This window comes from Muntiacus reevesi, chromosome 6, assembly GCF_963930625.1.
Source record: "Muntiacus reevesi chromosome 6, mMunRee1.1, whole genome shotgun sequence".
Classification (NCBI taxonomy): domain Eukaryota; kingdom Metazoa; phylum Chordata; class Mammalia; order Artiodactyla; family Cervidae; genus Muntiacus; species Muntiacus reevesi.
This window is the reverse complement of record NC_089254.1, coordinates 98044680-98063883: the sequence shown is the minus strand read 5'-3', so window position 1 is coordinate 98063883 and position 19204 is coordinate 98044680. Positions and strand designations below refer to the sequence as shown.

Below are 19204 nucleotides of genomic sequence, written 5' to 3'. Positions count from 1 at the left end.
CCATTTTTCTGAGCAGCTTACAGCAGGTAGTCCTATTGGCTCCTATTCTGTGCCTCTCTCTACGATCATAGCCCCTCCCAGCTCCTCTCGTGTGCTTCCCCCAGGACACGGACACCCACTGTAGGCTTGTCTGTAGGGTGTGTGGATGGCCCCCAATGTCTTATCTTCTTGCCTTCACCGTGTATCTGTCTGGCTTTCCCTTCATAGGGCATGGATCACCCTGTGACCAGCATCACCAGCAATGACTTGGAGAAGGCCTACCTGGCGTACTGTGCCCCGGGATCTAACCCCCAGGCAGCCACCCTGAGGTTCCAAGCAGGAAGGCACACATATGAGTTAGACTTCAAAGGTACTTCCTGGGGTTCCCCAGTGGCCTAGTGATTAGGATTCTGGGTTTTCACTGCTTTGCCTGTATTCAGTCCCTGGTCAGGAAACTGAGATCCCACAAGCTGTGTGTCATGGCCAGGGTGAGGTTGGGGGAAGGTATTTCCTGATCCACTGCACTCACCTAGTAGGGCCTGATCATCTGCTGGCTCTGCCTTTTCCATCTTAACCCTGGAGAAACTGTACACACGTTGAGGGCCAGGAAAGAGAAGGATGCGCAGTGGTCCCTGATCTGAAGTGCTGTGGATCTAGAAGGGAGGATAGACCTGTCAACCGATGAGCCAGCCCCCAGGATGCAGGGGGAACTGCCTGGGGTAGATAGAGGCGATGGGAACCCCGAGTGTGGAGGGACAAGTGGCATCAGCCTGTGGGCAGTGGTGGTGTAGGCAGCACTGAGGCAGGGTCCTGTAGGCCGTGGGCAAGTAAGTCGCTGTGTCCGAGGATTAACTTTAGTCACTGACACGCGTCACAGTGGTTCTGCTCTGCAGCTCCGCCTCCTGCTCCCAGCTGCAGAGTCCATGTCAGCTTTTGTGTAGGCGCCTTCAGCACTGGTGGTTGACTGGAAACACATGGTAGACACAAACATCAGCTAAAAATTGCTGTGAAGCAGATTAGCAGGTGCTCTGCTTGTGGTAGCCTGAGTCTGGGCCTTACTGGCTTGTTCTGTTTGCCTTGACAGACAGACGGAAGCAGACCAAACACCCTTTGGTCAGGTCTTCCAGTGACTTATTTGTGAGGTGTGGTGTTTTTTTTCCTTTAGTTTCGGTTTCTTGTGGCTTCTTTCAAGCCATTTTCACATGGATTTATCAGCTCATCCATGTTCAATTCAGTTTTGCCTTTAAATTCACATTTTAATCTCTGAATCCTTATGAATTTTCAGCATTTTTTTTTTTAAGGAAATTAAGTGAACCTCCTTTTAAGCACTTTTAAACAGCACTTTAAGCACTGTTTATTGTTTACTTTTGTGGACCATCTGTTTGAAGGGCAGCAAACTGTCTTTGGTGAATTATCCTAAGTCCACTCTTATCTGCCTACTTTTATCCAGTTAGTTTTGCTTGTGGTCTCGTAGTACTTGTAATTTTGCTTAAGGTAGAATCACTGCCCCCTCGATGTGCCTGTGCACAGAGCCTAAAAGTTTCTTCAACTCTACAATGAGAACTGCTTCCAGCTTTCAGTATTTGCTGGGAAACATCAATCATGTGTGAGGTGGTTTTACAATCCACAGTCTGATAAACACAAGTGCACTCAAGGGGATCGTGAGAAATCTGTGGAATAATAAGTTGGGACTGGCCTGAAGATCAAGTCTATACAACTAGCACCCATCTGACTGCTGCTGACCATAGTTTGAAATATTTCTTTAAAGTATCTGAACACTATCAAAACAAATCAGCCAGAAATGTCAGATGCAACCTGTCAACACAGGCAGCTCCCCCAGGGGACAGAATAGTCAAGATGAGGGTGGGGAAGAACACACACTGAGTTTACTGCAAACTCAAGAAAAGCATATTTCCTGCAGACTGCCCCAAGCGCACTTGGTGGGCAAAACTCTTTGGTTTGTGTGTTGGTAGATGACAGTAGCCACAGAAGTTTGAGGTGACTTAGCTTCTCCCTCCATAACCTCACTACTCGGCAGAGTGAAAGCAAGTCTCAGACAGCAGTCTGCCACTCAAGTTTATTTTACTAAACATTTATTAGGAAGCAAGTTCGTTTCAAAAACACACACAGGAGGCCAAATGACTCGTTCTGTAGCATCAGGGAAGACTTAACTCTGTCCTTTCAAGGACTTCTGTCACACAACAGTCACTGAAGGCAAATGCCACCACTCCAAAGGCAGAATTCTGATGTCTGTTAGCTGGTATCGGTTGGCAGAATCCCCATGGTCAGGGCTTATTTAGGACTTCACCTAGTGTATCCTCTTTAATGGTAAATTAGGGAGATGGCCTCATGCTTTACTCTGTTCAAGGGACGTAGGGAACGGGTCTCACAAATGCTTAGCCCATTCACGTATCTCAAATACCTTTGAATTTTATCTATAAAAGCTTATTTAAGAGTCATTGCAATGCTAGTCAACAGACCAGTGAAAAACCTGTTTAAGTAAGCTAATTAGCAGAGTATTGGTGAGAGGCTGAGTGATGGGTAACTGAAGGGAGTGTGGTAGCCTTGTCTGGAGTGTGGCCTCCCGATCAGAATGTGGGGGACTGGCAGGGAGTGCCCATTCTTGACTGCCTGGACTCTGGCACGAGGGACACACGCCTAGGTGATCACAGGGTGTGTGCTCAAATGCAGTAGGGCGAATTAGTTTTTCAAGTCAAATAAACTGTTTAAGTGCAGAAAGTAAGATTTGACAGAGATTTCCTGTTGGTTGGGACATGCAATCCTATTATAGGTATCATGACTTTTCAGCCTGAAAGATAGGTTCCCCTCTCTGCCCTCAGGATGAATATAAGAATCTTGGGGGCTGGCATAGGGTAAGAATTTCATTTATTAATGACGATACAGGTTTTAAAAGGTTGAGAAATATTGCTGTTGAGTAAGTTTAGTCAAACTAAGAAAAAAAGTTGTAAGAATAAAATGATTATATTAACTCTAAATCCCACTGGCTCGAGATGTGGTAATTTGGTCTCAGGCTGGGCTGAAGCTTTTTTATATCCAAGCTGGGAAAAATTGCTGAGCAAAATAATAGTTTAAACAAGATTGGAAGGAACAATTTAAAAGCACTCATGTATAATTGATATGTCAATTACTAATCATTCATCTATTCATTAAATCCAGTCTCCTACAGATACCTATTATGAATATTTGAAATGTGTAAAACTGCCTTATTTTTAACAGATTGATTGTGTGCTGTAACATTTGGATTAGCGTTACAACCTGTTTAATTTGTGTTTATAAAACATTGCTGTCCTATATGTATATTTGTGGTTTTTTCCCCCCAGCCTTCATTCAGAAAAACGTGATCTATGGCACAGTTAGAAAGGTTTGCCGGAGACCCAAATATGTGTCTCCCCAAGATGTGAAGATGAAGCAAACCTGGTAGGTGGCATTTGGGGAATTTGTTATGTAATATATGTATCAGCTGGTATGTGCGCAGCTGCAGGTACTGAACCTACGCAGACTGGCTATCGCATCAAGAGGGTTAGTGGGCTTGCAAACTTACGCCCTGGCCCTCTGTCTCTATTTCCTATGTCTTGCCCTCCTCTGAGTATATTTGTACTTTGCTTCATTTAATACCAGGCTTACCCTGTGGCTCAGCTTGTAAAGAATCTGCCTGCAGTGCGGGAGACCTGGGTTTGATCTCTGGGTTGGGAATATCCCCGGAGAAGGGAAAGGATCCCCAATCCAGTATTCTGGCCTGGAGAATTGCATGGACTGTACAGTCCATGGGGGTCACAAAGAGTTAGGACATGACTGAACCACCTTACTTTTCACTTAATACCAAAGTGCTACTCTTTATATGAGTGATCTGTAAGAAGGTGGAGGCTTCATGAAATGGAAAAATCTGTATATTCACCACACTTTAAGTAAAAATGTATTATAAAGGTATAATATTTAACAGTTATAAAAAGGTAAATGCTTGATGTATAATTGTTTTAATGATGATACAGATACAATTAACAAAGCATTAAATGATAAGCCAAACACAACAGAAAGGAAAAGATACCTCAAAATCACTTAATTAGATGTTTTATCTTTAAGATTGCCAGTGGTGTTACTGTGACATGAAGGTATTCTTGTGCAGATTTTCCCAGAAACCAGAAAATTCTTTCTTAGTTTAGAGTTAACTTAGAGAATGTGAAGAAACAATAATAATCTAACTCTGATAATTTTCTGGTTCCATTTTCAAGTGATTGTATCTTTTGCTTTATAACTTGGAGGATATCTTTTTGAACAGCTCTGGGTTTTTCTGTTTGTATATTTGTGTTTATTTTTTAATTGGAATATCATTGTTTTACAACATTATCTTAGTTTCTGCTGTACAACAACATGAATCAGCTATATGTGTACATACACCCCTTCTCTCTTGTGCCTCCCTCCACGCCCATTCCACCCCTCTAGGTCATTACAACGCATAGAGCTGAGCTCCCTGTGCCCTACAGCGGATTCTCGATAGTTATCTATTTTACACATGGTAGTGTATACATGTCAGTGCTACTCTCTCAATTCGTCCCACCCTCTCTTTCCATCCTTGTGTCTACAAATCTGTTCTCTACATCTGTGTCTCTGTTCCTCTCCTGCAAATAGGTTCATCAATATCATCTTTCAGGGCTGGTTTTTTTTCCCCCACTGGTAGCAAACTGGTTTTTGTTTCTAACAAAGCATTTAAAGTTCCTCTTTGTCCTCCAGTTGTATGTATGAATGGCAATTCCAGTTCAGAGTCATCTAGAGCAGTTTGACTACTGGCATACATATTCTACTAGTTGTAAAGGCATTGGACCAGAGAAAGAATTATCCTTTTCGGTAGCAGTGTTGGGATATCTAACTGCAAGACTGCTTGTTGTGATCTGCAGGCCAGTCTAGACTTGAAGCTAGCTTATCAGCTTGTCTTTTCAAGTGAATAATTGAATCACAGACTTGAATTTTTGTAAATGTTGAAATAATGGAATACGCCTCCAAAACTCCATTATTTTAATACTTGAATATCATGGAATATTAAAAATACCAAAAGCAGATGCTGCAGGCACTAATGGGCCAAATTCATCCCCAAAGTGAGCTCCCTTACATCCCAGACTACCAGAAGCCAGTAGGGCTGTGCCTGGCCTTAAGAGCATTTAGGAGCAGGGCTCTCCTGCTGCTGACGGGGACAAATTTGTGAGCTCTGCACTGATCAGACACCTGAATTGGTAGTTTTAGGTTTGAGGCATGTGGGCTGGAATTGGAGCTGGGGAAGGGGTCAGTTCTCTCCAACCCCTACGGCCAGTTACCGGGGGATGGTGGCTTGAATGGCGAGAGGTACCACAGTGCCCATTAGTTTGATGTGTGACAGCCCAGGCCAGGACTGTAGCCAGCGCTGCTGTCAAGCGGACTGCCCCTTCCGTTAGCTGGAGACATCTGGCTCATTTCTGTTTCACAGAGGACCAAGAGTGTTTCCATTTCTTATTTTAAGATGTCACATATGGACTTCAGTGGTTGTACTTGTGGAGCACGGAAAGGTCATTTAAAGAAGCTAGAGGGAAAAGGTATTATCAATCCAAGCAAATAGAGTGCCTGTGAGTCTAACAGAGTAGCCCTTCCCTGTTTCCTTGAAGCCAGGTGTGCCTTCTTTCCTCCCTTTCTTAATAAAATTTATTTTTGGCTATGTGTAAAACATGATTTAGAAGTCAGAACTGTGAAAAGATATACTCAGTAGTTAGAATTCTCCTCTCTATGTCTCTGTACTGTTTCCTTGGCGGGCAGTCATTTTCATCAGTTTTTGGTTTATCTTTACTGTGTTTCTTTTTGCAAAAACGAGCAAATGAGTGTACATAAAAGTGTTGTCTTTTGTTGAATAAAAGGTAGCATTCTATCTATACTATTCTGTACCTTTTGTCTTTCACTTAATACACCATTACTAGACTTACTGTGGTGATCACTTCAATACGTATATTGGTTGCTCAGTCTTGTCCAACTCTTTGCGACCCCATGGACTCTAGCCCTCCAGGCTCCTCTGTCCCTGAAATTCTCCAGGCAAAACTACCAGAGTGGATTGCGCATTTCCTTCTCCATGGCTGACTCAGGGATCAAACCCAGTCTCCTGCATTGCAGGTGGATTCTTTACCATCTGAACCACCAGGAAAGCTTCACTTAGAGTATTATACAAATTTGGGGGGAAAAGAAATTACTCTCTTTCAGTTCATTGAAGTCTTCCCAATTCTGTTTCTGTCTTCATGATTCTCCATCATGTGTATTTGCCATGATTTAATCTGTCCCCTTTTGAGAAATGCTTTGCCTTTTTGTGATCTGCTAGTATGAGTATGATACCACAAAGAATGTATGCTGTATGTGCTATTTGTTGGTTGTGGAGGTGAGCCATCAGGTTGGAGTCCTAGATGGTAAATGCCAGTTCCTCTTTGTGGGGTTTAATGCCCTCACCCCAGAATGTGAGGGGCCCGTTTTCTTCAGCCTTGAAACAGAGGAAGTCATCAAGCTCTTCAGTAAAGGTGGGAAAGGGTATTTCAGTGTATTTAATTCACTTTCTCTTATGAGTGAGGTTTAATATTCTTTCCTAACACGTAAGGGCCATTTGCATTTCTTTTTCTGGGGATTATTTGTCTTTTTGTCCATTTTTCAGCCAACATTTTGGTATGTTTCTTAAACATTGAGTTTTCTTTCTGTTGGGGAGATCAGCCCTTAGTTTGTCATGTAAGTTGCAGTATTTTTTCTTTGCTTGTTGTTTGCCTTTTGGCTTTGTCTATGAAGTATTTTACCAATCAGAAATATTTATCATTTAGTTAAATGTATCTGTCTCTTCTATTTAGATTGCTTCTGGATTTAGTTTTGGTTAATTATGAGTGATCCTACTTCTGGACATCATTTTTCTAAAATATTTGTGTTACTTGACTGTGTCAGGCCTTGGCTGCAGCGTGTGGAATCTTTGATATGGTGTGCAGGCCTAGTAGTTGTGGCACGTGGGTTTAGTTGCCCCAAAGCATATGGGAACTTAATTCCCCACCAGGGATCTAACCCATGTCTCCTGCATTGGAAGGTGGATTCTTAACCACTGGATCACCAGGGAAGTCCTGGACATCTTTTTTTCTTTCCTTCCCTATCCAGAGCCTACCCCGATATAGTTTAGAAAAACCTGTCTCTTTTCTGAAACTGGGTCTCTTTTGTCATCACTCTACTTTGTTTTCAGGGGCCCATGGCAGATACCACATGTCAGAAATAAGAGTGGTCATTTTGGTGAGATTCAGACTAAGACACACAGGAAGATCAGGATCTTCCTGCTCTTTTGCACACGTTGATGCAGGAAAGTGCATGGTGCTTCCCTCTATCCTGTGTGATGGAAGCTGGTGGTCATGACTCCAGCACGCGAGTTTGCTTGGTCCTCCATGGCCACTGGGACTCTAGTGTGGGTGGCTTTTAGAAAGAAATGCTTTATTACCACAGTTAGTGGGGTCACAGTATATGATCTCCACATTGAATCTACGCAAGTACAGACGTTTTGCTTGTTTCTCTTTCTCTTGGAACATTGAAGATATCACTCCACTGTCCTTTGGTTTCCATTGCTGTTTTTGAGAAGTCAGCTGTTGGTCTAACTGAAGCTTTTTGCCAGAATCACTTTTTTTCTTCCCTTCTGGCTGCTTTAAGGTTTCCCATTTGTCTTTGTATCATGCACTGTCACTCTGGTGTGTCTAGATATGCATTTTTATTTGTCCTGTTGAAGATTCTTTGTGCTTCTTAAATCCGTAGGTTGGTGTATCTCATTAGTGCTCTTTGAAAATTGCCTTCACCCTGTTCTCGGTATTGTCTTTTTGGAGCTTCAGTTTGGCTATGGCCAGATTCAGGCCTTCTCACTGTGTTCTCCACGTCTTGACTTCTTCCCCTCCTTGCCCATCTTCTTACTGCTCTGCCCCACAATCTGGATAATTTCACTGCTCTTACATTTCAGCTCACCCACCCTCTCTTCAGATTGTCTGATCTGCTAATAAACCTGTCCATTGAACTTATACTTCAAAGATTTTTTTTTTATTTCTACATTTTTTTTCCCAAATCCTCCAGGCCTATTTATATTTTTCTGTTCCTTGCATATGTTTTTAAAGTTTGTCTTAAATTTCTTTAAACATAGAAAGAAATTAGCAGGCAGTTGTTTTATAACCTGCCTGCTAATTTTAGCATCTTACATCTACACGGATCTGTTTCTGGCTGATTCTTGCTTGTGGGACCTTTTTAAGTTATTTTTAAACTGTGCCATTTTCCTAGGAAAGTTATTTGTGGGAGTTCTTTGAGGCTTAGGAAGAAGGTACATATCTCATGCCAGCAGAAACAGAAGGTAGATCTATTGTGGGAAGAACAGAGACTTCTGAAACTGACTAGGAATGATTTGGAGTTAGTTTCACAGTCCTTGTTTTAAACCCTCTGGTCCACATGTTTTTTAGAACTCAGTTTTTATTTCATTTTTAAAAAGAGCATGTGCTGCTTGTATTATGTGATACATGCAATGACACATGCTAATATTTTTTGCATAGTCACTTTAAGAAGGGAAGAGAGAGACCACAAGTAGCCTCATGGCAGTTCAAGTCAAATTTCTACTGCCAAGTGAATTTTGACATCAATTTTATGTTTTAAAAGTTTTTAAACACCACATATGTTTATGTAAACATATATAGTTCTGCCAACTATACATCATTGAAGCTGAGTTTTTTTTAAACTTAATTTGTTTTTTATTAGAGTATAGTTGATTTATAGTGTTGTGTTTCACTGAGGCTGTTTTTTTTTTTTAAATTATTTATTTAGTTAATTTTGGCTGTGCTGGCTCGTCTTTGCTGTGTGGGCCTTCTCTCTGTAGCAAGCTGGGGCTGCTCTGTGCACGGGTTTCTCATCGTAGTGGCTTCTTTTGTGGAGTGCAGGCTCTAGGACCCAAACGCTTCAGTAGTTGAGGTGTATGGGCTCATTAGTTGTGGGACACAAGCTTCATTGTTCCATGGCATGTGGAATCTTCTTGGACTGGCAATCGAACCACTGTCCCCTGCATTGCAAGGCAGGCTCTTAACTGCACCACTGGCGAAGCCCTGAGGCTGTTTTTAATGAAAGTTTCAAGGCTCTTTGAATTTTATAAAATTATGGGGAGGGTTTGTGTGTGCGGCTTTAGGCATAATGCTCTCTCCCTTATGTGGTAGAGTTAGGGTGCAGGTGAGAAACAGATCCCTTGTGCCCAACTGGCTTTGACCACACAGGCCAAGATGGAAGTGCTGTCCCGTGGTGGAGAGCGTGTTTATGTGCTTCCTTGCCTTCTCCCTGACTTTACAGACGATATGCTGAGACTCAAGGCTGATGGCCTAGGCTGCTGGAGGCACCTCTGAGAGGCCTACTTATGTGTAAGAACAGACTAAGTGTTTTTCTTTACATTTTGTAGCAGCATCAATTCTCAAGGCCTAAAGAACGTTCCTGACCATTGGGATCGCTCGGCCCTGCCGGACACCGGCTTTAAGGTATGAGACTGGCACTGACCTAGGCTGGGAAGAGGGTGTTCTTACACACAGGTAGGTGTGAGCAGACTGTGCTGTGTCCTCTGCTGCTGAGAGGTGAGTCCTAAGTTTGCTATCTTTCAGATCTTGGGGCTTATTTACAGCTAAATGACTACTCAGGAGGTGGCTGTGGCCTGAGGGGAGAAGGATGTATGGTGGAGGGAGGAAGATGAAATGGAAATTTTCTAGGAAGGGCATAAATAAGCTGCTTAGCCGATTAAAGTTTTACTAAGAAGGAAAGGGAAAGAAGCCAGGAGAGGGTTCAGTGTGATGAGGGCCATCTAAAAGAGGAGTTGCAGTTGGTAGGAGGATACTAGGAACTTACTGGAAGATGAGAGAATGAACACTCCGTTTAGCAGCTTGCAGTGGGCGCTGTGCTGAGTTGGGTAGAGAGCTCAGGCCGGGGTCTGGTGATGCCAGGTGTACGTGGAGCTTCTGGCCTCTGACCCGGCAAGCACTGTGCATACTGGCTTTTCCAACTCGACAGCCCCTGCCTGGGAGAGGCCCAAAGCACAGCCAGACCCCAGCAGCCCCAGGAGGGCGTCGGAGGGCTGGGCGACTGCAGATGCAGTGCTTGGCCATCAGGGACCAGGCCGCTGTATTTCAGGGATCAAGGAAGGCCTCACCGGGTCCACACCTGGTGACGGCTGGCGCTTACACAGGAGAGGGTGGGGAGGAACGTGCTGGTGGATGCGAACTGGATGGGGAAGGAACCTAAGATAGGACACAGAGTGTCTCGGGTGGAGGGCATGCATAGATGTGGGGGCACAGGAGAGGGAAGTCAGGCCCTGCTGTGGAGTGCCCTGGTCAGGGGGCTGAACTGCAGGCCATGACAGGTGCAGGAGTCCTTGTCGGGCTCTGGGCTGCGAGGGCAGGCTTAAGGGAGAGGTCGGGCTCTGGGCTGGGAGGGCAGGCTTAAGGGAGAGGGCATGGTGGCCTCCCCCAGACAGGAGCAGGGAAACCAGAGTCAGATTGTAGGTTGCAGAGAGCCATGGGTGTTCACATAGAGCCCAGATCATTTAGGGTCTGTGGGGGATGAGATGGTTTATTATAAGACTGCACTTGGGTAGGGGAAAGGATGATGCAGAGAGAATCCCCAGAGATCCTGGAACAGGATCACTGGGCCCAGCCTCGTGGACCTGGCAATAGGCAAGCTGGTTGGGGTCCAGACAACAGGAGCAGGGATTTGTGTGTTGTCGCTCTGTGTGACAGCCAGGGGCCTCTGTGGGCTCGTCAGGAGTGCTTTCCTAGAGCCAGACGCTAGGGGAGGTGCAGACCCAGCTGGGAGGGGGTGCCCGTGGTCTCACTGAGCTGAGCTGCTGTGTGCCGTCCGCCAGCCTGGCCTCTCCCTCAGCCTGTGCTGTGCGTGGCCTCATCACTGCCCGTGGCAAGATTTACCCCTTCTCTGCCAGACGTGTGTGTTCCACATCCACCAGCACCAGCTCTGGGTCTCGTAGACCCTGTAGTTGGCTCTGAGTGGGGTTGGGAGGGGAGCAGGGACCGTGCTTGAACTCCTGTGATGGTACTAATGTAGCAGTGCCTCCCTGTCCTTCTGGCTGGCTGGCTTCACCAGGGAAAGGAGGGAAGTGACCACAGATTGCACACATCTGAGCCTGGAGAGACTGCCCCTCGGAGTTAAGGGGAGTGGGGAAAATGCTTCCCTTTACTGAAACACAGAAAGATGTCTGTGTTTGCTTGTGGTTCTGGCATTCTATGAGCAGCCTTGGGAAGAGAGCTGTATTCTACACTTTGACAATAACAGAGTAAAAATGTTTGGCCCTTACAGAGGATTACCGTCCCTTCGTCCTCAGAAGAGTTTCAGAAGGTCTGGCGCCTCTTCACCTGTACAATGCCTCTCTACTCCATTCAGAAGATTGAACGGGTCCAGAACCCCGCCCTCTGGGAAGTCTACCAGTGGTGTGTCCAGGGCTCGCTCTTGGTGGGCTAGTCCCTCGTTCCCTCAGACAGCTGCTTCCCAGACATGCCGGTGCGGCAGCGACAGTTTGCCACAGCAGCTGCTGCTTGCCTCAGGCCACAGGGATCAGGAGCTGTGTCCCTCTTCTGTCCCCCTCCTCATCTGTACAACTCAGGGCCAGCATGTCCCTACAGAGACGGGGCGGAGTCGGGGGTGGGTGCTGTGGCTTCCCCAGGGACAAAGCCAGCTCCTGCACTAGACACTCTGGAGAGCAACAGTCCCCTGTTGCTGGGGTCCATAGAAGCCACCCCTCACCCTGGGGTACGTAAAGCTATTGTCCTGGCAGCCAGAGGGCAAGGGCCTCCTTTTTGTGCCCAAGGACTGGCATGTCCCTGGGCTCATGTCCGTGTGGGAAGGAAATCCACAGCAGGTCTCCGTGGTGGGCCTGGAGTCCTGCTCCCCTTTCCCCACAAGAGGCTGGAGCAGGGTCATCTGAACTCCAGCCCGGTGATGAGATCAGGGAACTTAAAGGAGAGGGATGAGGATGCTCCCGCTGTCGAGCATCTTCCAGCCCCCTTGTCTAGGGTTCAGGCAGGAGCAGGATACTGGGGAGAAGTAGCCTGGCTTCTCAAGGCTTGTCCATCTACTTTGGGGGTTCAAGGAGCCGTGGAGGCCTGGAGCCCAGGAGGGAGAGCTTCCTTCTGCTCTCACCCAGGTCCTGCTCTCAGCTTTCTAGGCTCCTGGCCCGTGACTGGAGTCTCATGGCTCCTGGTCTCATGGCATGTCTAGTAAGACATGTTTTCTTGGGTTGGGCAACCTGTGTTTGGTGGCAAGTGCCCTCGGCCTCCAGCACACGTTCCCTTCGTGATTCTAGGCAAAAGGAGCAGATGCAGAAGAGAAACGGTGGGAAGACGGTGGACGAAAGGCAGCTGTTCCATGGCACCAGCACTGGTCTTGTCGACGCCATCTGCCAGCAGAACTTTGACTGGCGGGTTAGTGGTCTCCATGGTACTTCCTATGGCAAGGGTAAGCGCCCCTGCTGGCAGAATCCTCTTGGCCTCACTGTCCAGGACCCAGAAACCACCTTAAAACAAATTGACAAAGGGCGTGGGGGGAACCAGCATGAGTTGCACCGGTAGTTCAGACTCGGGGAGGACGGGCCAGGATGTGGGGGACCTAGCTGTTGGCACCTGACTCTCCCTTCCTGCCGTGTGCAGCCCCAGGTCTGACCCCCTGCTTAGGCTGGGGTTTGGCTTCCCTGGGAGATGGGCCTGCATCCATGTGGGGGAGTGAGGAGAGGAGTCAGGTCCCCACCTGTCCACACTGCTACCTTAGAGTAAAAAATCTGAACGCTCAGATACGCTTGGGTAAATACGTCATTCTTGCTATAATGTGTTACCTGGTTTTGTCTCTTGGTTATTTTTAAAATTTATTTGAAAATAATTTCTAACTCACAGGAAAGATGCAAGAATAATATTTAAAAAACCCTCCCACGTAAATTTTACCAGTTCATCAGCTTTAACACTTTACATTGGATTTGTCACCCCCGTCTCTTATTTCTGAACCATTTGTGAGTAGGTGGCATGTATCATACCACTTTACCCTTAAACACCTCTTGAGAACAGGAACATTCTCCTCTCCTCTTCAGTGGTTGCTAAATTGAGAGAACCTCGTAGTGGTGTGATCTGTAGTCAACAGCTTCTCGGCCAGGTCTGTCTGTTAGCTTCAGTCTGCGTGCTGACGGCTGTGGGGTCAGGGTGCATGGGAGCCAGTGGTGGGTTGTAAATCTGAATGTGCAGGCAGCAACTTCCAACTCAAGATTCCCATCCATGAATCTATGTATCGGGTGGTGGGTGTCTGCAGCGTGTTCCATGGGTGGGGTCTTGGTCATTTTCCACACTAACCCTGGGAAGTCGGGCTGATAGCCCCATCTTATGACTCAGGAAGCTGACATTCTGGGGGAGGGGGTCAGTAATGAGGGGTCCAGAGACCTTTAGAGTTGGAGTGACAGATCTTACTTGAAAGGAGTTTTCCATCTCAGAGTTTCATGACCCCTCTGAAGCCCTTCATGAGGAAGAAGTTGGAAAAACAGGAGCAGAGGGAAGGTAATGGCTGTAGATCTTGCCCTGTTGACAGGAAGTGGGCACGCCTTTTCTGGCCACAGGCTGACCCTGGTGTCCTTGTAGGGAGCTACTTTGCCCGGGACGCCGCGTACTCCCACCATTACAGCAAAACCGACACCAATACCCATGCCATGTTCTTGGCTCGGGTGCTGGTGGGCGAGTTCGTCCGGGGCAGCACTGCCTACGTCCGCCCCCCGATCAAGGAGGCCCAAGGCAACATCCTGTACGACAGCTGCGTCAACAGCATGTCCGAACCGTCCATCTTCGTGATCTTCGAGAAGCACCAGGCCTATCCGGAGTACATCATCCAGTATACTACCGCCTCCACCAAGCCCCCGGCCGCTGCTCCCACCCTCTTGTCCTTGGCTTCTTTCTTAGGCCGGCAGTGAGCACCCCGATGGTTTTATGCCTTTCTGGCTTATCTTACTTGAAATAGTTATTTAGGGAAAGTTTTTTTTTTTAAACAAAAAACTTTTAATGAACTGTTCATTTAACATTGACTTCGTGATGAAGTTACGAAGATTCTTAATCTCTGGCTGATGATAATATTTTCACTTTTAAATCACTTTTGGACTCGCCAGTAATGATGGTAGGCGAATCCATTATTGCTTTTTACTCAGGTGTTAAAGTTTTATTTTTTACTCTTTGTTGACTTTGCTGCCAATTGGCATCAGGCACAGATTTTCCAGACACTATTTTATGGATTGGTTTTAATTTGCAGCAATTTCTGTCTCTGCAGTGGTTTGACGTTTCAGGGTCTTTGTGGCACCTGGATTTGTTTTTATCAGAGTGACATAGTAACCATTGGTACAGGAAGTCCTGGGTTGTGGGCCTGGCAGGGCACATCATGTCCGTTGCGATGTGTCTAATCCAGGCAGCATTTCTGCTGCTTCTCCTGGGCTTCTGGCCTTGAAATTGGCCCGTGTTAGACCAGTGGCTAGACCAGTTGTTAGACCAGCGGCTGCTGTGTAGTGTCATTGAATCCCTGTTGGGTGTCCCTTAGTCGTGGCAGGTGATAGGAATGAGTGGCTCTCCCAGGACCTGGCCTGGCCTGTGAATGCCTGTCCCTGCCTCTGCCCAGAATAGCCTCTGAATAAGGATTTTATGTCCCCATGAGATCTGAATACCTGTGCTGCAGTGTCACAGCAGAGTCTGGGAATAAAAAATTATTTATCTGACATGGGTGATAGCTGTGGCTCATTCTTCAGTGTCGTTTATTGAGCGCCTGTGGGGTAAGTCACTTTTCTGGGTGTCAGGATAAAACAGAGCCCCTGTTTCTGGCCTCGAGGAGGGCTGTGCATGGTTTTATCATGAAGGTGATTAAGCTGAAGCTTCATGGCCCCTCATTTACTGGGGCTCCTTCCACAGCCCTCAGGGGGAACCACTGCTACCTGGCTGCATGATCATACATTTGGGTTAATTTGAAAGTTACATATTTGTTTCTTTTTCTTTCCCTCAACTCAGATTTCAAGCCCCACAAAACCCAGACCAACTGTTGTGCAGGGTGTTCTGGATGTGGAGGGGATGGTGTGTTCTGTATCTCCTCCACGCACAGCAGCTGGGAGGGTCTCTGACGGGTGGAGGGGCTGGCAGGATGGCTCCACCCCTGGAGGCCCTCCACCCCTCCTGGGTGGCTGTGCCCGGTGGCCTCGGTTCAGACCTCAGCAAGGTGTCTTTCCTTCCCCGGCACCTTCTTTTCCATCCCCCAGCCTCCTGATATGGTGTGTCTAGTTCCCACACGATGCCTCTGCCTGCAGTTCTCAGATCTGAGACTGCTAGGAGCTGAGTGGTGGGAAGCAGCAGGAGTGGCTTCATTGGGGGTGTGGGTGAGAACAGCAGGAGCTGATCAAATGCTCCAGAAAAGTCAAGTGAACTGTGGAGACAGCCAAGGCCTCTACCCTTGCTGACCTTTGAGAAAGCACGTTGCCACCTTCCTGGACTGGACATTGAGGAAAGGGCCGGGGTTTGTGGGTAGTAGTGGAGGGCAGCTGTTCCTGTGGGCATGGGAGGGGAATGGGACTGTGATGGGAAGAAGTCAAAAAGACCTCTCAGAATTCCCATGCAAAGAGGTAGTGGGGTGCAGAGCATGCATATGTGTGTATGAGAGACAGAGAGATTGACAACAAATAGTCATGAGGCTGGCCTCTTATATTCTAAGAGACCAGAAAGAGAGGGGGTCTGTCCAGGTGGGTGCTTTGGGAGAAGCATGGGGTGCTGGGAGCGGGAGGCAGGGAGAACAGCAGAAGCTGCAATCACAGTGGTGGACACGGGGAGGCTCTCCTGCAACAGCCTGCACTTCTACTGGAGGGTCAGCCTTGGTACCACATCCTTGCAGATTCCTGCTATGTTACCTATACAACATCAGCCCTGTGATGCTCCTTGGATGTTGCATAGAGGAGGGGGTTGTGGTCTAGGTCAGCCTCCTTGTTTTATACATGAGGAAACGGCACAGAGGTGAAAAGACCACAAGGCTGCTGGCAGCAGATCTGAGACTCAGTTTGCAAGTTGTTTGTTACATTTGAACTTCTCAGCAACACAATAATTATTCTTAATAAATTCAGTTCTGTATTTTGATTTTTTAATCAAAATTATGATAGGATGGGGACCTCCCTGGTGGTAGAGTCATTAAGAATCTGCCTGCCAACACAGGGGACACGGATTTGATCCCTGATTCAGGAAAATTCCACATGCCTCTGAGCAACTAAGCCTGCATGTCATAACTACTGAGCCTGTGCTTTGCAACAAGAGAAGCCTTTGCAATGAGAAGCCCATGTGCTGCAGTGAAGAGTAACTGCCCACTCACTGCAACTAAAGAAAGCCCACAGCACACACAGCAACAAAGACCTTGCATAGCCAGAAACAGAAAATTATAATGTTCTTTTTAAAATTTTGGAGTATAGTTGCAGAGGAACCATGGATCAAATTGCCAACGTCTGTAAGATCACAGAAAAAGCAAGAGAATTCCAGAAGAGCATCTACTTCTGCTTCATTGACTATGCTAAAGCCTTTGACTGTGTGGATCACAACAAACTGGACAATTCTTAAAGAGATGGGAGTATCAGACCACTTTACCTGCCTCCTGAGAAACCTGTATGCAGGTCAGGAGGCAACAGTTAGAACCAGGCATGGAACAACAGACTGGTTCCAAATTGGGAAAGGAGTATGTCAAGGCTATATATTGTTACCCTGCTTATTTAACTTATGTGCAGAGTATATCATGTGAAATGCTGGGCTGGATGAATCACAAGCTGGAATCAAGTTTGCCGGGAGAAATACCAATAACCTCAGATGTGCAGATGACACAGCCTTATGGCAGAAAGTGAAGAGGAATTAAAGCACCTCTTGATGAAGGTGAAAGAAGAGTGAAAAAGCTGGCTTAAAACTCAACATTCAAAAAAAAAGATCATGGCAAATAGATGGGAGAAAATGGAAAGAAACAGCGGCAGACTATTTTTTTTGGACTCCGAAATCACTGCAGATGGTGATTAAAGCCATGAAATTAAAAGATGCTTGCTCCTTGGAAGAAAAGCTATGACAAATCTAGACAGCATATTAAAAAGCAGAGACATGACTTTGCCAACAAAGGTCTGTATAGTCAAAGCTATGGTTTTTCCAGTAGTCATGTATGGATGTGAGAGTTGGACCATAAAGAAAACTAAGCACTGAAGAATTGATGCTTTTGAACTGTGATGTTGAAGACGCTTGAGAGTCCCTTGGGCTGCAAGGAGATCCTAACAGTCCATCCTAAAGGAAATCAGTCCTGAATATTCATTGGAAGCACTGATGCTCAAGCTCCAATACTTTGGCCACCTGATGTGAAGAGCTGACTCATTTGAAAAGACCCTGATGCTGGGAAAGATTGAAGGCGGGAGGAGAAGGGGACGACAGAGGATGAGATGGTTGGATGGCATCACCGACTCAATGGGCATGAGTTTGAGCAAGCTCTGGGAGATGGTGAAGGACAGGGAAGCCTGGTGTGCTGCAGTCCGTGGGGTGGCAAAGAGACACGATGGTGTGACTGATCAGCAACAGTAGTTGCTTTACAATGTTGTGTTAGTTTCTAGTGTACAGCAAGTTAATCAGCTATATGTATACATAGAACCTCCCCCTTTCGAACTTCCTCCCCATTCAGGTCACCACAGAGCATTAAGATAGGATGTTCTTTAAAGCAAAAAGTACACTGTGGCCTCTATCACTTTTCTGTGCATTGAAACTTAGAATGTTGGTAGTACTCTACCTAGAAAAATCAAAGCATTATAAAGCTTTTGAACCATTTTTAAAGTTGAGCTTCTGGTGAACATTATTCTCTTAAGTTAAACATCACAATGCACCAGACACTGAAAAGACCCCCATACTCGGGCCATCAGGACTACTTAACTTGAGCATCTGTGTGTCCCCTACCCTATCGATGCCTTCCATCCTGAGATTAGACCTTCTTCCAAAACCCCAAGTTCTCAGTCATTTTGTCCAAACTATGTTTTAACTCATTTAGCAGCGGTTCTTTATTGAGAGGACGATCTGTTCTTCAGACACCATTAGCAAAGTCAAAACTAAGTGCAACACACATTTATTAAGCATTTAGGAAATGTTACATAAATGGCCACTTTTATATTCATAGGCCAGGCACGCTTTCAACTGCTTCAGTGATGTTTTAACAAAAACCCACGTTTCCACACGAGGATTTTCTTTGGATGAGAGGGTGGCGTCAGCGGGAGACGATTCTGATGTAGACGCCAGTTTTTGGACCTAGGGCAGATTTGGATTCTAGCTGCAGTGGTACCTAAAATAGGAAATTAAGATATCTGTCAGAAATAACTCTATTGATGAGAAAGTACCCTGGGAATGGGCCTGAGGCAGGTTGTGGGGATTGGGCTGAGGGCTGAGGGAGGGCAGGGCTGAGAGTGAGCAAAGTGGCCTCCCCAGGGGGACTCTGAGAGGCTGCAGAGTTGTGTCTTGAGCCTGGTGGTGGACAGGGACTCACCCCTTTCCTATGTTAATGACGTCCCGCAGAGGAAAGTGAAAATTGCTCAGTTGTGTCTGACTCATTGCAACCCCATGGACTGTAGCCTGCCAGGCTCCTCTGTCCATGGAATTCTCCAGGCCAGAATACTGGAGTGGGTAGCCATTCCTTTCTCCAGGGGATCTTCCCAACCTAGGGATTGAACCTAGGTCTCACACCTTTCAGGTGAATTCTTTTACCAACTGAACCGCCAGGGAGGTCCCAAAATACCGGAGTGGGTAGCCTGTACCTCCCCAGGGAAGTTTCCTGACCTAGGAATCAAACCCAAGTCTCCTCCATTGCAGGTGGATTCTTTACCAGCTGAGCTACCAGGGCATCTCGCAGGGGAGGGTCCCCCAGTTACCCTAACAAGCCTGCTTGTAAGGTGGGAGCAGAGCACTGCAGATGAAAAAATACAGGCTCAGAGAGGCCACCCAACCTGCCCAAGGGCACAGAGGGCCAAGTGGTGAATGAAACCTCAGACCTTCCTCATCTACTCTCATCTCTCACCCTGGGGCCCAGTCAGAAACTGAGTTGGACCCCCTCTCCCATTTTCAGGGGCTTGGGGAGAGCTCCCTGCTTAAAGTCCGCTGCTATTCAGAAGGCTTTCCTTATGTCC

General features: G+C 46.6%; 2 protein-coding genes across 4 annotated transcripts in view; one reads left to right on the top strand and one right to left on the bottom strand.

Moving 5' to 3' along the window:
* Positions 1 to 14764, top strand: part of PARP12 (poly(ADP-ribose) polymerase family member 12) — a 42002-nt gene extending 27238 nt beyond the window's left edge. Inside the window, exons 7-12 of the mRNA XM_065939193.1 lie at positions 208 to 349; positions 3321 to 3417; positions 9437 to 9512; positions 11335 to 11465; positions 12338 to 12489; positions 13650 to 14764. Coding sequence (XP_065795265.1) covers positions 208 to 349; positions 3321 to 3417; positions 9437 to 9512; positions 11335 to 11465; positions 12338 to 12489; positions 13650 to 13975 — 924 coding nt within the window. The 3' untranslated portion in view covers positions 13976 to 14764. The remainder of the gene's footprint in view (positions 1 to 207; positions 350 to 3320; positions 3418 to 9436; positions 9513 to 11334; positions 11466 to 12337; positions 12490 to 13649) is intronic.
* Positions 14765 to 18084: 3320 nt separating this feature from the next.
* TBXAS1 (thromboxane A synthase 1) overlaps positions 18085 to 19204 on the bottom strand; it is a 164645-nt gene continuing 163525 nt past the window's right edge. For all 3 annotated transcript variants that reach the window (XM_065939035.1, XM_065939037.1, XM_065939036.1), the window contains one exon: positions 18085 to 18366. In XM_065939035.1, the coding sequence (XP_065795107.1) occupies positions 18292 to 18366 (75 nt within the window). In that variant the 3' untranslated portion in view covers positions 18085 to 18291. The remainder of the gene's footprint in view (positions 18367 to 19204) is intronic.